The following is a 16,126-nucleotide window of genomic DNA, read 5'->3' on the forward strand; positions in this document are numbered from 1 at the left end:
GCTAAAAAGTCTTCTACCGTAAATTCACTATTTACGTCTCCCGGTGCCGTGCCGGTTTTGTCGTAAAACTTCGACGGGCCATAACTTCTTCGTTATAAATCAGATTTCAGCGTTCTTTATATGTATGGAACCCTTGTAACATATACTACAACTTGCTTAAGATTAATCCTTCTAAATAATATTCCATTAAAAACTCATTTTTGATGCTCATCGTCTCTAAATTGACTAGCCCGGATCTGCGGGCGTTACAGATGAGACTCTTGTTATCCCACTCGATTAGATCAAGGTAAACAAGAACCTCAAATTTGTGTAAGATACCGTAGAAATCCTCAAAAGTGCACAACGAGGACCCAAATTCACTTGGGGTCGTGAGGATCATCAGAAACGTAAGTATCCACATCTTTTCCCTTCGTCCAAGTGTATCCTTTAGACTTAATTTTGGGATGAAATTCCCTCTAACGGGGGGATGATGTGACAACCTGAAATCTCTATCTTATAAGTCAATCTAATCTATCAAAAGTCAGACTTGTTTCTGTTACCTTTTTACTGTGTTAAGGGTCTGTTTTAGAGTTTCTAAGCCAAGTACACTCAAGGGTTGAGTGTTAGGAAGTGGTACTTGAGATCAGTGAGTTGGAATCTAGCTAGGAACACCTTCAAAAGTGGTTGACGACCGCAAACTAGGTTCACAGCCGTGAACCCATCCTAGGGTCGTGAACTCTCTCTTGGCCGTGATCTCCTCTCTATAAGTAGGTGTTTGCTTCATTTTTCATTCATTTCTACTCCTTTCAGTCGTGAACTTGAGTTCTCTCTCAAGTATCATCCACAAAAGGGCCTTCTATCACCTCAAAAGTGTAAGTAACTCACACCTCTTCTTATTGTTACTTGAAAGCCTTCTTCCTTTCATTTTGATTCATCATCTTCTCATCTAGAACTTCAAGATCTTCAAGGTTCTGGCCGTGAACCCTTCAAACCTTCATCATTGGGTCGTGAACGATTCATGTTGGGCCGTGATCATTCAAGTGGTCCGTGAACACTTCATGTGTTCTTAGGCCGTGATCAATCCTTAGGGTCGTGAACCCTCATTCAACCTCCTAACTTGCTTCCAACCCTCCTTTGGTGAGTTGTTCTTGCATCCTAGGTTAATTCCCTCACACCTTTGTGGTTATAATCACTAATATCATGCCTATATGTATCATTATATGCTATTTAGGACTCATTTGTACTCTGAAACTTCACACGTAGGAGTAACACTCTTATCCCAGTCTTCAATTGAATCACTCACATAAGGTCAGTTCATACCGCTATAATCTACCTTTTAAATGATTTTAAATGCTTTTTAGGGGGGGATAAAAGTTGAACACAAGCTAATTGTTTTAGTAATTACATGTGATATCACTCACATAAAAGATTTTCTTATGCTTTTAATTGTTATTTTTACAATAAAGGATTACTAAATACTTCCATAATAACTTATAGTCATGTTAACTGTTTTAAAAGTCACATAAACTCTTTTTAGAATACCGTTAAACTCTTTTAAAATTTTTTATAACTCTTTAAACTTATAATTGTCAAAATCATGTATATATATAGGGTTTTTGTCATAGAAACCCATCTAACTTTTACTTTATGTTTTAAAAGACCATTATTGTTTTTTTGGTCTTTATGGACCCTCAAACTCGAAAATTACCTGTCTCTTATACCCTTATTGATTTCGTAATTTATTTAGCCGGTTAAAAAGTTGATGTGGTCGTTGACTTAGGTGGTCAATTAGTAATTGTGCCAAATGTGTAATTCCAGAGTGGAAAAAACTTGTAAATAATCTTAATTCATTTTCCATAGTCGTTTTATAAGAAGAGGAATGGAGATTTGAACTAGGGTTTTTAACCATCGTATCCACTAATGAGATTACACTGCTGCTGTCAAAGGTATTTTACTCTTTGAAGATTGTTTCACTGTTGCATGGCTGAGAACGATAACGAAGCTGTATATCTGAGAGTTCATCTACACTACAATGGTGTATTTGTTCGACATCCTTCTGGGTATGTTGGTGGGAATACGTTCCTCTTCACTGATGGTGATTGGGCAGGTATGGATGTAAGGGACTATTTTGATTTTATTGATAGAGCTATCGGGGAAGAGTTTAAAAATGTCTATTACTGCCTACCTAACATCCCTTTATCTAGAGGGATTCGTCCCATTATAGATGATTTGGATCTTGCCCAGTTTATAGATAGCGGGTATGAATACGGGGAAATTTCAGTTTATGTTGATCATAATGGGAATGGGTTGGAGGAATGGTGGGATGATGACATGAATCTGGTTATTAGTGAAGATAATGAAAGTGGCCTTGAAGATGATGGTGTACCAAGAAAAGAAGAAAACACTGCCCCTGATGAAACCCATCCCAATGTAGGTCTTGAAGATGAATTAATTGACATTGACAAAGTACCTTTGAACAAGACAACTGGGGATGAGTTTCTTAGTAAGTTATATCCTCCAGAAGGTGATACTGGTGACAATGAAGTTGAAGAAGAAGATGTTGAGATCCATTCCATTTTCAACCCTGATATGCAATGGAAGAGGCAATTACCTGTTCTTGGGATGAAATTTGAAAGTCCAAAGCAGCTGAAAAATATGTTATGTAACTATGCTGTGGCAAATGGATACCAACTATGCTTCAAGAAGAATGATAGTAAAAGGTTGTTGGTGGTGTGTTGCAAAGGAGCTTGCCCATTCAGGTTATGGGCTACATGGATGAGGCAGGAGGTGTCATTTCAAATCAAGTCATTGAAGATTGAGCATAATTGTGCTAGAAACTACAAACTAGGATCAATTGTCACATACTCTTGGATAGGAGAGCATTATACAAAGGAAATTTTGCATAGACAAAAGTTAACAATTAGACAATTGAGATTGGAGGTCATCAGGAAGTTTGGAATTCAAGTTAGTTTAAGTCAATGCAGAAGAGCAAAGGCACATGCCATGAATCTTATCGACGGGACTCTTATTGAGCATTATGAAAAATTATGGTCTTATGGGGAGAAAATTAGAAGAAGCAATCCAGGTTCAACAGTCAAAATGGATGTCCAATGCATGCCTGATGGTTTGACTTACTTCAGTACGTTCTATGTATGTTTTGCTAATGTGAAATCTGGCTGGTTAGAATGTTGTAGAAAGGTGTTATATATAGATGGATGTTTCCTTAAGGGTGTATGCAATGGGGAATTATTGTGTGTTGTGGATAGAGATGCTAGCAACCACATATTTCCAGTTGCATGGGCAATAATGTGTGTTGAGAATAAGGAAAATTGGATGTGGTTTCTGGAGTTGCTCAGAGATGATCTTGAACTAGGTATGGGCACTGGGTTTACCTTAATGTCTGATCAACACTAGGGTCTTATGGAGGCAGTTAAGGATGTGCTTCCTTGCGTTGAGCATCGACAATGTGCAAGGCACATTGTTGCAAATTTTAAGAAGAGGTTTGCAGGGGCTATTTTTGAGAACCTTTTTTGGAAGGCTTGCAATGCAACAACACCACAATCTTTCAATGAATTCATGCAAAAAATTGAAAGGTTAAGTCCGGAAGCCCATAAGTACTTGATGGAGAAGGAACCAAAGACCTGGTCAAGAGCATTTTATGAGGTAGGGAGGGCATGTGCTGCAGTGGAGAATGGTATTTCTGAAAGCTTTAATGCAGTAATTGTTGAGGCCAGAAGGAAACCAATAATCACTATGTTGGAGGAGTTGAGGTTATATATCATGGAGATGATGTTTAACTTAAAACACAAGAAATAGACAAAGGATGTAAGTCCTGCAATAAGGCAGTTACTAAATGGTTTAAAGATTGAAGCTAGGTACTGGCAAGTGCTCCCAAGTGGACTAAACAAGTTTGAGACAAGAAATGAAGGTCAAGCTTATGATGTGGATCTTGACAACAGGACATGTTCTTGTAGGTTATGGCAACTAAATGGATATGGGTGTGCCTATTCAGTTGCTACAATCTTATTTCTGAATAGGGATGTGGACACATATGTGGATCCTATTTTCTGCAGAGCAAACTACAATAAAACATACTTGAATCATATCTTGCCTATGAATGGTAGTAACATGTGGCCAGAGATATCATTCACCCCACCCTTACCTCCCCAAAGAAGAAGGATGCCTGGAAGACCTGCAACAAAAAGGAAGAGAGATGTGACAGAGAAAATAGGGAAGCATAAGGTATCAAAAAAGGGTAAACCCATTGTGTGCAGTGCTTGTCATATGCGTGGCCACAACAAGGTTACTTGCCCCACAACAAGTAAGCCAGTTAAGCTCAGGGTGAAAAGACCAAAGATAACCAAGACTACACATGTATATTGAAATGATGTTGTCATTTTAGCAAAGCAAATATGTAAATCTTAAATATTGACATGTTACCTTGTACAGGAATCTGTAGTTGAAGGGTCAGTGAATGGTGGTGCAGTAGGTGTGCAAGGAACAATTAACAGTGTTGTAGGTGGTGTACATAGAAGTGAAGGTGGAGTGCATGGTGTTCGAAAGAAAAAGGTACTTTGAAACTGTACAAGTATACCCCTAACAATGTTTTTAGTATTATTAATGGAAGGGTCATATGGTAATTTATTATTAATGGAAGGGTAATATGGTAATTTTATTATTTAATGGAAGGGTAATATGGTAATTTTCTTATTTATAGGTGAAAGCAAGAGGAGTGGGGGTTGCAGTTAGAACAAGAAAGCCTTCTGAGAGAATTTTGAAAACATAACTTGCAAAAGCAGTGTATGGGAAAAATGGTGAAGGCAGCTCAACAACAAATGCAGTGGATATAGATTAGGATTTGTCTCTTTACACATGTGTCATGTTTTGAACCTTTATGTTATGTAATAGTTTATGTTGTTGCTGCATGTGGAACATTTGTGTCTTTTGAACCTTTACTTAACTTCACATGGATCCCCTAATTCTGTCGTTTGAACCCTATGTAATTTGTCTTTATGACTTATTGTTCTATTTTATCAATATTCAATCCTTGAGTCGGTCCACAAATGTACACTCCTCCCAAAATGTTGTCATTTTAATCCGGATGTGGATCCCATGTGTGGTCCTCATTTTATCCAATGCCTTTTACATGTATTGGTCCACAAACTCAATCACTTTCACTTGTCTGTTGTACCCATGTGATATGTTTTATATTCAATTGTTTTGGTCCACAATAACCAATGCCTTTTATCAGTATTCAATTGCACTTAACAAGACCAATCAGTGGAACAAAATTATAGTAAAATAAAGATGCTTGTTTCCATTAGATACAAAAGTACATGGGGCATACAAAAGTTGATTAAATTATAGGGGCATTTACCAGACAAGGGCATTTACATCCATACATATACTAATCTATATCCTACCCACCAAAAACCAGAGAAGATCTTCATATCCCAAACCCCAAGTTTACAAAAAGGGAGAGCATCTATACCACCAAAAACCATTAACTACGCCCAATCCCTTAGCCCCAACCATATATATCCCACCACCTTTGGTTTCTGCATCATCAACACAACAGCAAGAAGCACAAGAAACATCATAGCAATCCTGAACTTCAACCTCATGAACTTCAACTCACCCCTCAGTTGTTTCTTTTCTTCAACAGCCATGGCTAGCTCACCATCAACAATTTCTTTAGCAGCAATGGCTTCAGCATTTAGGTTCTCTAGCAAAGCTACCCTTCTCTCTAGTCTTGCAACGTAACTACTGTCTTTCATTAGTTTCAACTCATACTTGAGATTGTTGAAAGCATTCTTGTAGTGTGGTGTCAGCTCATCATCGATCCACTTGAAGTATTTACACTTCTCAGCTGCCATCTCCACCTACAAACAAACATACTAACGAAATATTCAGTCACACACACCAGAAGCTCGTTCCACTATCCACTTAATCGAGAACAGTAAACCCTAAACTCAAGATTATCCCCATTGTATGCTAAACCCTAATTCCACAATCTTGACAACAGATTTAAAGAAGACGATGCTTACCAAAGAGTCAACGCAGCTATGAAATCTACGAGCTGGATTCTTATCTGACATCGACATCCTTTCTACGCTTATCTTTGGATAACGACAAGCGCACAGGTCGTTGTCACGATTCCTAGTAGCGAGAACAGTGTGGTTATCAGATGATGATCCAGATGAGTATGCCATCGAAGGAGAAGCTAATCGATTCTTATGGATTCGTGACCTGAAAAGTAAATGTTATAAAATGGAAATGATCTTGAATATCTTGTCTTCATTTAGGGCACTCTAAATAGCGTATTAATGAAGCTGATCCGTCACTTGCCCAACTGTGTATCTACGTGGACAACATTGTCCACCTATGTAGTAACTAAATGGATAACCGGCAATTGTGGGTAAATTTTAGGGTAAAGGGTATAAGAGACAGGTAATTTTCGAGTTTGAGGGTCCATAAAGACCAAAAAAAACAATAATGGTCTTTTAAAACATAAAGTAAAAGTTAGATGGGTCTCTATGACAAAAACCCATATATATATATATATATATATATATATATATATATATATATATAGGTATATAAATAACACTTAAAGGGCTTAGGACTAATGGATTGTCTTATTTCCTTTTTCTTGTTTGGATGTGGACTTAAGGTGGTGTTATTTGTCCGAAGGTCGTTTCCTTCTTAATTATATATATTATACATATATGAATATAAAAGGTTACTTTAGTCGGTATCATTACCTTTGTATCACGCTGAGCAAAGGAGTACACTAATGAGAGATCATGCTACTCAGATAGAACGTATAAATTATAATAGGTATAATTTATGAATCAAACGAGAAATCTATTTTCTAGATAGGTATACGAGGTTTAAACTACTATCTCAAGAAAATAATATAATTCCATCTTACTTAAACCAAAATGTGATGATACGTATTCAGGACATAGCAAGTACATAGCAATATACTTGGTATGTTACACTCTTGTAACCAGAGTCTCCTGGAAGGAAAGCAGGCATTGTGTGTATAGATCGATACGGGACTGACAATCCCACATCCCGACTGTTAGCTACAGTTTGGTCGGTAGGCCAAGGGGTGACAAATGTTACATATTCAGTTTCGACGCCGGAAGGTCGTCGTGTTTATTCTAGTCTATCAGCATGGTTACAACTTTATCACATTTTAACCCTAATTAACCAGTTTAATAATAGGGTAGTTATTCACCAGTAGTTTATTTTTAAGAAATACTAATATATTAATCACTCTCCACGAACAAAACAGAACAGTTTTATGGGATTTAAAACTACTTCACAGAACGGTTTTATGGGATTTAAAACTACTTAACATAACGGTTTTATGGGATTTAAAAATACTTAACAAAACGGTTTTATGGGATTAAAACTACTTTTCACCAACAAAACGGAAAACATTCTTCTTATAATTTTATGGATAGTTAAAATTATGTTAAACCTTGTTATAAGTACAATAATACTTAAACAGAACGGTTTTCGGGGATTAAAACTACTTATCAATTGCAAAGCAGAAAATATAGGATTTGTAGAGGAACAGGCAAACTTTCCAAAGAACATAGAGTATACTTTATAAAACAAAAATACTTATGAACTCACCAGCTTAAATATTGATCCTCTCTTTCAAAATAACTTGTATTCTCAGGAATCCAGTAGATAGGTACACTCCCGAAGCTTTTGAGAAAACAGCCTAGTGCTGTGCTGTGTCTTTTGTCTTTTACTATATCTACTTTTGATGTTTGAATATGTAATGTTTAAACACTCATGTAAAATCTTATATGTTATTAATGCAATGGTTTTTTGTACTTTGATTACTATAATGCATATGTTGTGATACTTGACATGACGTCTTCCGCCCCCAAATGTTTCCGCCGTTCTGGTTTGGGTGTGTGACAGATAGTGCTCGAGTAATGTAAGTCTGTGGGTGTAGCTGTAGCATTCACAAGGTTAGCAGATAGTGATAGAGTGTTGTAAGTCTGCGGGTGTAGCTATAGCATCTACGAGGTTGGCAGATAGTGGGGGAAGTGTTGTGAGACTGCGGGATGACCCGTAGCATTCAGGAAATCTTTCATATGATTAGACCAGTGTGGGCCAGTTCGCAAGATTGTGGGTAGACCATAACATGATTGGAATTAGAAAACGGCAGGTTGTTGGAGACCGGGCAGGATGTAAGGCCACAGTTATTTTGGTAGCAATCACTTTTAGCTTTGGATTTGGTGATGTCAGGACTCGACTTATGGACTTGATCGGTTAGATTAGGAGGTCGTGAGAGCCATAGTGGCAAGAAAACTGACGGCAACTATAGACAGACGAGGATTTCATGTGGAACTCGTGTGGGGCGACTGTGTGGGAGTCTTTTGGCTCCGCAACCAAGCTGGAACCCGGTATTTTAGGTGACTGAAAAAAGAATTGAGATCGGGGAGGTCTCCATGGATTTCGCAAAGCAGCCAGGAGGCAACATACTGTTTCGGGCAGTTCAGTTTTTCAGGCAGTTCAGTGTTTCAGGCGATTCAGTGTTTCGGGAAGTTTCGGTGTCTGGGCAGTATTAGTGTTTTAGGGTGGCAAGTACGGACGGACTAACTAATTGATTGGGAAGTGATAAGTCACATGCAATTTGGATTAAATAAACTCAGAGTAATTGGTTTGACCCTGTTGCGCAACTCTCGTTTGAGTCTAATCGTTGCAGGGATGGATCTTCTACTAGAAGGATTATCTAAGCCTTCTGTCAAGTATAAGTGCTCTACAGTTGATTATGATTAGTGATTTTGTTCCTAATGGTAGCATTGAGACAATCAAGGCTGGAAGCGTGCAATTGGTCGGTCATTCGAGGAACATTAAGCTTTGTAAAGCTCAGCATGGGTGGTCTGTGAGGGAGTCAGACCATCTCGAGACTGCAGATTTTAGATTGAGTAAATGTGATCATGATGCAAGGATTTCGTTCATCTTTGGGTTTTAGAACCCTATGAAGGATGGTTTCGGTTGATTTTTGAAGGCTGTTGTATGCTTGAGGCAATGGTCTCGTTGCTTTGGTTCTTGGATTGTGGGGAATGGTAAGGAATGATTTCGAGGAAGAAATCTAATTTAAGTGGGGAGAATTATAAAATTTCATTTATTAAATAAATAAATAGAAAAAAATTTATTTATGAATAGTACCCCTAAATGCGGAGTAATTTAGCAAGGCGCTAGTTTTGGGGGTTAAAAAGTCATAATTGAGAGTTTGGGGGTTAAAATGTAATTCCCGGATTAGTTTGTAAAGAATTTTGGAGGTTGAGGGTTGTTTGGTAAATTCTGGATTTAAATTGAAATAAAATCTTAAAGAGAGGGGCTGAATGGTAAATATTGGATTGAAGTTGAAAAGATTTTATGGAGGTAGGGGCTAAAGGGTAAGTTTTGGGTTTAAATTGAAAAGATCTGGTGTGGAGGGGCCGATCTTGGTAAAATGGACAAAAGTTTGAAGGAACACAGGACTTAAACCTGGTGTCCCTTCCCCCACCGTCTAACCCTAACCTTATGGTACACCACTTCAGCCACCACCATGAGAGCCTCTTAGGCCGCCGCTGCCAGTCGAGCTGAACTCCACCGTCCGCATGCCGCTTCGCCGATGAGCGCCGCCACAACGTCGCTGCAAGAGACGTCGTGAGCTACCTGGATAACCGCTGAAGGCCGACGAATGGGCGTGTTCGCTGCAACATGGGTCGCGACCTACCGAGAGGCTTCTGGTAATGTCATCTGCCATCTTTCTTTATCCTCTCCTTCGTTCCTTTCGGTGGTTTGACATCGGGTATGTCGACTATGGCTGTCGCCGCCCGTTGGGCATCATTTATGTGGTATTCCGGCGACGTCAGCCGCTTGGGGGCGGCCGGACGTTATGTGTTTGAGTATTTATATGCTGTTTATTGTGGTCTTGGAGTTTTTTGTGCAATATATGGCCGGAAAACCGACTACCACCACCTCCAGGTGGTGGCTTCCACCCCTTGCCACCGTTTTTTGCCTCTACCAGCCACCGTGAAGGGTGGTTGTGTGTGTGTGTGTGTCTGTTTTTGTGTGTGAGTGTGTACTTTATGGGTGTGAAGTTGTATATGCAATTTTTGGGCAGTGACCACCACCACCTTCATGGGAAATGGTGGCTGTCCCCGCCTGCCGTCGTGAGCCGCCGCTGACCACCACTGCCCGAGGTGGAAGTGGGTGGTGTCCGGCCTAGTGGAACCCTAATCGGCCCAATAGCTTAATCCTGGACTTAGTTGGCTTGTGATTGGGTTGGAAACCCTAACTACGGTTTAGAAAACCCTAATTCTGGGAATGTTAGTTTGGGAATTGTCAGGACCCGTCTTTGGACTATTAGACTGGAATTTTTATTTATGTCCAACTACATTGTATGAATGGTCTAATGTAGTGATGGACTTAATGGATTAAGCCCTCAATGGGTTAAGTCCTTAATGGGTTAAGTAAGATATTTAACCCTAATCGTCATTTCATTTGAGAAACCTTAATTTGGATTGGGCTTTAGGTGGCCCATAACTGGGCCTTAATGATTATGACATATTGGACCATTGGATTTCCAAGTGTTTTGACCATAATAAATGGTTGGGCCTTAAGGTAAGACCATGTGAGGGGTTTGGGCCCAATTTGGAAATTTGGGCCATAGTTTGTCCTTGGTTGATTATTTGACTTTTGGGCCTTCAGAGTATGAGTTTGGGCCATAATCTTGGACTAAACTAGGTTAGGTGTAAAATGGTCCTTATACCCCAAGTGGGGATTTTAGAGTTATGCATAGGAAGCCCAAATGGTTAATCGGGTTTTGTTTTGATGTTGACAACTTGGGGATCTGTCAGCCAGCAGCATGAGATTTATAACATATCAACAAGCATATATCATAACCACATAACATAAACATATAAATATTCCTCGGGCTTGCCCCCGCATCGGTCCGAAGCCCGGAACACATAACATATAAGCGAAACATTCCTCGGGACTTCAGCAGTAGGAGGTGAGTCTTCTCTTGTAAGAACGGGTCTAAGGCACAAATTCCGGCCCATTTATGTATGTTAGCATATCCCGGACTTAGGTCCGATGCCGGGATTAACCCAATGTAGATTATATGTTTCAAGACTAAGGTCTGATGCTGGGCAAGCCCGAGGAATGTCTGTATGCTTGATGTCTTCTTGATTCTTGCATGTGTTTGTTATACGTTCCGGGCTTCGGTCCGATGTCGGGGCAAGCCCGAGAATGTTTAGCTTATATGTTATGTGTTATGTGTTCCGGGCTTCGATCCGTTGTCGGGGCAAGCCCGATGAATGTTTCGCTTTTATGTTATGTGTTCCGGGATTCAGTTCGATGCGGGGGCAAGCCCGAGGAATGTTTATATGTTTATGTTATATGGTTATGATATATGATTGTTGATATGTTATATGTATACCGGACTTCGGTCCGATGCCGGGCGGGGCCCGATCCCAAACTTCGGTCCGATGCCGGGCGGGGCCCGATGCCGGATTCGTCCAATTTCGGGCGGGGCCCGATGTAGCAGGCAAGGCCCAATGTATGTTATTATGTGATTATGTGTATGGTATATGGTAGTTTGTGGAGACTCCTTCTTGCTTACAGTTTTCAGTTTTAGTTTCAGGTACTTCCGCTAGCAAGGGGAAAAGCTCGGGATGACTGTGTAACATCCCAAAATTCAAGACCAAAAATTTCATTTTTAATTAGCTTATTATAAAACCAACAATATAAAAACATCCATAAAAACATCCCATGTCAAAACCAAAGTGTCAATAATCAAAGCATGTTATCATAAAACAATATCAGAGTGTAATCCCAAAGATCTCATGTGCGGAAAACATAGTGTGATGCGCTGCGATCGCCGACTCCTTTCCTTTGAAAACGAAGTACTTGAAACCAAAACTGAAAACCATAAGTACGAAGCTTAGTGAGCTCCCCCATCATACCACATAATATATAGAAACATACTGTCGGACAATTATGGGGTGCCCGACCTCCCCTGCCAGGCAATTCTGGGGTGCCCGGCCTACCCTGCTAGGAAATTCTGGGGTGCCCGACCTACCCTACGATTCATCTCAATCGGTTACGGGGACAATTTCACCCCCTAGCACTACATATATTAACATAGCATAACATACAATCAGGCATATCCGGGTACCCGACCTACCCTGCCGGTTTATCTCAACCGGACCCGGGGACTAGTCCCCTACCTACCACTATCACATAATCACATAGCATACTAGCACATAAAACATAACAGATAGTGGCATACCAGAAAATTATCACAAAGACAATCATGTCAACTATAATCTCCTACTAGTGGGTCGGCCATGGAGCCTTAGACCCACATCTACTGGAAGGTAACTCACCTCACACTGCTGAAGTCCCGCGGACAAAACTGTAGCTGCTGGATGACAGATTTTCGAACTGTCAACATCAAAATAACACCCAATTAATAATTGGGTTCCAACACGTAACCTTAAGTCCATGCTTGGGGTAAAATACTACTTTACCCCTAACTTAGCTTTATTCAAGCCCAAGGCCCAATCCAAGGGCCCAAAAACCAAACTATGAACCAGAGCCCAACATATGGCGTAATTTTACAAATTGGGCCCAAACCTTTGTTGGGTTTTATGTACTCTAACATCCCTATGGTGCACATACAACCCTAATGCTTTGGATCTAAGTTTTCTCTAATTATACTTGCAATAAACATTTTCCAAAGCATGAAGCCTAAACTAGCATGCAAGGTCATATTTGAATCATAAAAACTAGTTAGAATATTACCTTGTCTAGTAGCTTGAATAACTTGGCCTCAAGAAAGATTGGCACCAATAGTGTGATGCCTCAAATGGTTCACAAAACACCAAGAGTAATTGGATGAACATGACAGAGGTTAAGGAGGCACAAATCGGCTAGGATCTTTTTAGAACTCATAGGGACAATTTTAGCAAGCTAGGGACCATATTTATACTTTGGAATCCTTAGGGTTTAGGCTTGTAAACTTAGGATTTTGGACTTAATAACTCATTAGCCTTTTGGACTAACTGTTCGTGGACTTAATAACTCATTAGCCTTTTGGACGTGTAAGCTTAGGGTTGTCATCACTAAATCATCGAGGGGACCACAAATATCGCTTTTATCCCACATTGGGTAAAAGTAACATATAAACTTCGACTCATATGCTTGTTGTACTTACTCATCCAATCACACACAACAACACGTTTTATAACACCGAGTTACTGGTGCATTTACGCATCATCAATATGCAACCGACTTGTAAAATACAACTCACATGTCTTGGTTTCAAGAATAAAAGATATTATCGACTCATGATCACTCGTGATAAAATCCATGAAGTGATTCAAATGAGCGTGGGTTTAGTTCAATACTCAAATCGTATTACAGGAGTACTAATGAACACTACAACAAACTTGCGCCATGTCTAAACGCCTTAGACAATCTACAGACCCATTCATGATAGTCTAGCTTCAATACCTACTTCCAAAGTATGATCGACTGTGGATAGTTTGAATAAACCAGTTATTCGGGACGTCAAAACATTCAAAGTGAAACACAAGAATAATCGAATCCAATATGGTCTCAAAACTTTTGAATATAAATAAAACACCATTTACTTAATCACCATATTGATTACACATTATTCATTGTATAATGTTTTGATTAATCAACTTAATACTTGAATTAAAACAATAGTTATCCCACGCCCCAAGCATACACACTATGTTTACCTATGGTCATTTCTTTGTGAAATAGATCAATTGACAACATTTCCAATGATGCTCATTTAACAATTCCAAATCCTTATCATAAATGTACGAATACCAAATTATTGCCATTTACTGAAATCTGTTAGATTCTAAACTTATATGCAATGATCCTCTTGTAATGACTATGCACAAAAGTCACAAAGACTTGGAAAAAGACATTGCAAAGTATTCCAATGGAGAGCAATTCCATGGAAACAATGTCTCATATTCTAAGTGCATTCCTTTCAACATCCTTCTTGCATTAAGTTTTCTAATCTTACACAGAATTAAAGAATAACTTCTACTTATGGAAACATTTCTATATTCCCATTTTGGCTATCACTTTTGAAAAAGAGTTACCTCTTCTCAGAGTATGTCAACATCGTCCTTCCAAAATTTACACTATACTTCCAAGTGTCCATAAGCAACCAATCTTTGGTAAACCTCAGATTGTCCTCGACAATTGCTTTACCATTCTAGTCAGATCTCGTTCTAGTCCCTTTTCCCTCTTAATGCCCCAAGCATTTGGAAAATTAGAACAAATTAATATTGTAGCATATGAAATCGATCCTCTACCCGAAGCATATGGGATACGATACATAATTTTCTACATAAAGACGTGATACTTTACCAGTCTCTTTCTATAACATTTCCATATATAGAATTTCCTTATGTCAAATCTTTTCAACATAACATTCATATATATCCTTGACTAAATTTGATTAAAATCTCAATCTAAGCTTTTAGATTTGAAATGAAGTATGAATTCTTTGTCTTTTAGATTTGAAATGAAGTATGAATTCCTCTCCCTTAATTATAGCAAAACAACTTTTCAAGCCCAGCAACTTTGGGAATTGAAACTTTTGTTTTCTATAATTAACATTGCTAACTCGCAACACTTAACGTAATAATTGTGCTCCCACTAGCATAATAATTACGTTCTTACTAGCACAACACTTATGCTCCCACTAGCTTTGACATGTACCCAGAAATCAGTTGGACTTCTAGAAATCAATACTTGTTGACTTTCTTACCAAAGTTCAAATTTCTGATACAAAATGCTTCGATAAGACTTTATCTAGGCTTCTCAAACTGATACACCTTTCCTTAGATAGCTCACATGTGTGTCTAAACAGTTTTACAACTTACAGCAATAAGTCTCAAATGTTTAGACCTTTTTCCATTTCTCACAATTCTAACTATGAAAAGGGATGCCGTAATCATAATCGAATTTGAGAATGCAAATATCAGAACTGCAATATCTTTAGAAAAAAAAACTACTCAGTTGAAGCGTTTCCTCACAATCATTTTCATGAATCGGAGAGAAAGCTTATGACACTTAGATCTTATGGTGTATTTGTTCCTATCCATGTGAATTTGTCATAATCATAATCACAAGACAAGGTTAGTGACAAATCCAAACTCATATGGACTGAACTTGTTCAATCTTAGTTTCTTGCCACCTGGCAGCACAAGGCCTACCATTGCTTCCAAGTTGTTGAGCAGATCACCCTTACTAATCAATGAACTTTCACCGATCAAGGTGCTTTGGCTTATGCAAACAAAGGAGAACTCATAGAACTCACCTGCATAGTCAACTTTAACTAAAATGGGCACAGAAACAAGAATATGTCAACGCGATAGGTTACAAACCTCAACTGTTGCTAGTGATTAACAATAGGTTTATTCTTGATTAATTCTTGAAGCTTTTCAAGGTCTTTAACACTCCCACTGTACTCTTGACATACAAGATTCTCTGTCAGGAAACATTCCTTGACAAACAAATATTCAAGAGTTAGTGCGGATTCTTATCAAGAATAGCACTTCATATAATTGGTCTTAGTTGGTCTTTGTTTTATCCAAAACATCACAACTACCAATTTTTAAATGTGCATGAGCATGAACCATTTCTTACTCCACATTTCATGATGTGCTCTAAACCTACTTAACATATGTCACTCAAGTCACAATCTTGGAGTATGACTCTAAGACTCGATTTTGGAACGAAGTATGACTCACCATCTTGATTTAACCATCTCAACAATTCTCGATTCCTCTTCTTATCCATATAAGTGCACTAAGGTGCCCTTAGAGGATCAATTTTGATGTGGTTTTCATAATCAATAGGATGATCATAAAACACGATACTAAAGTACTCTCCTTTCCTTTCAAATTGGAGAGAATTTTACCTTTCTTCCTAATTTGATTCTTCTTATTCTTTCTACTATACACATAAACTTTTTTTTTCAATGATTTAGAATCATACTCAATCTTGTAAGCTTAACCATAATTAATATAACCTTTAGTAAATGATGACGAATAGTCTTTAT

At 38.6% G+C, this 16,126-nt stretch overlaps 1 protein-coding gene across 1 annotated transcript; it reads left to right on the forward strand.

Moving 5' to 3' along the window:
* Positions 1–3,399: 3,399 nt before the first annotated feature.
* LOC145165092 (uncharacterized) lies at positions 3,400–4,765 on the forward strand. The gene is made up of 4 exons (XM_079083719.1): positions 3,400–3,696; positions 3,796–4,320; positions 4,429–4,548; positions 4,697–4,765. The coding sequence occupies exons 1-4, from the start codon at positions 3,400–3,402 to the stop codon at positions 4,763–4,765; spliced, it is 1,011 nt and encodes a 336-aa protein (XP_078939845.1).
* Positions 4,766–16,126: the final 11,361 nt, after the last annotated feature.

This window comes from Lactuca virosa, chromosome 3, assembly GCF_052849685.1.
Source record: "Lactuca virosa cultivar CGN04683 chromosome 3, Lactuca_virosa_CGN04683_v6, whole genome shotgun sequence".
In the NCBI taxonomy this organism is placed as follows: Eukaryota; Viridiplantae; Streptophyta; class Magnoliopsida; order Asterales; family Asteraceae; genus Lactuca; species Lactuca virosa.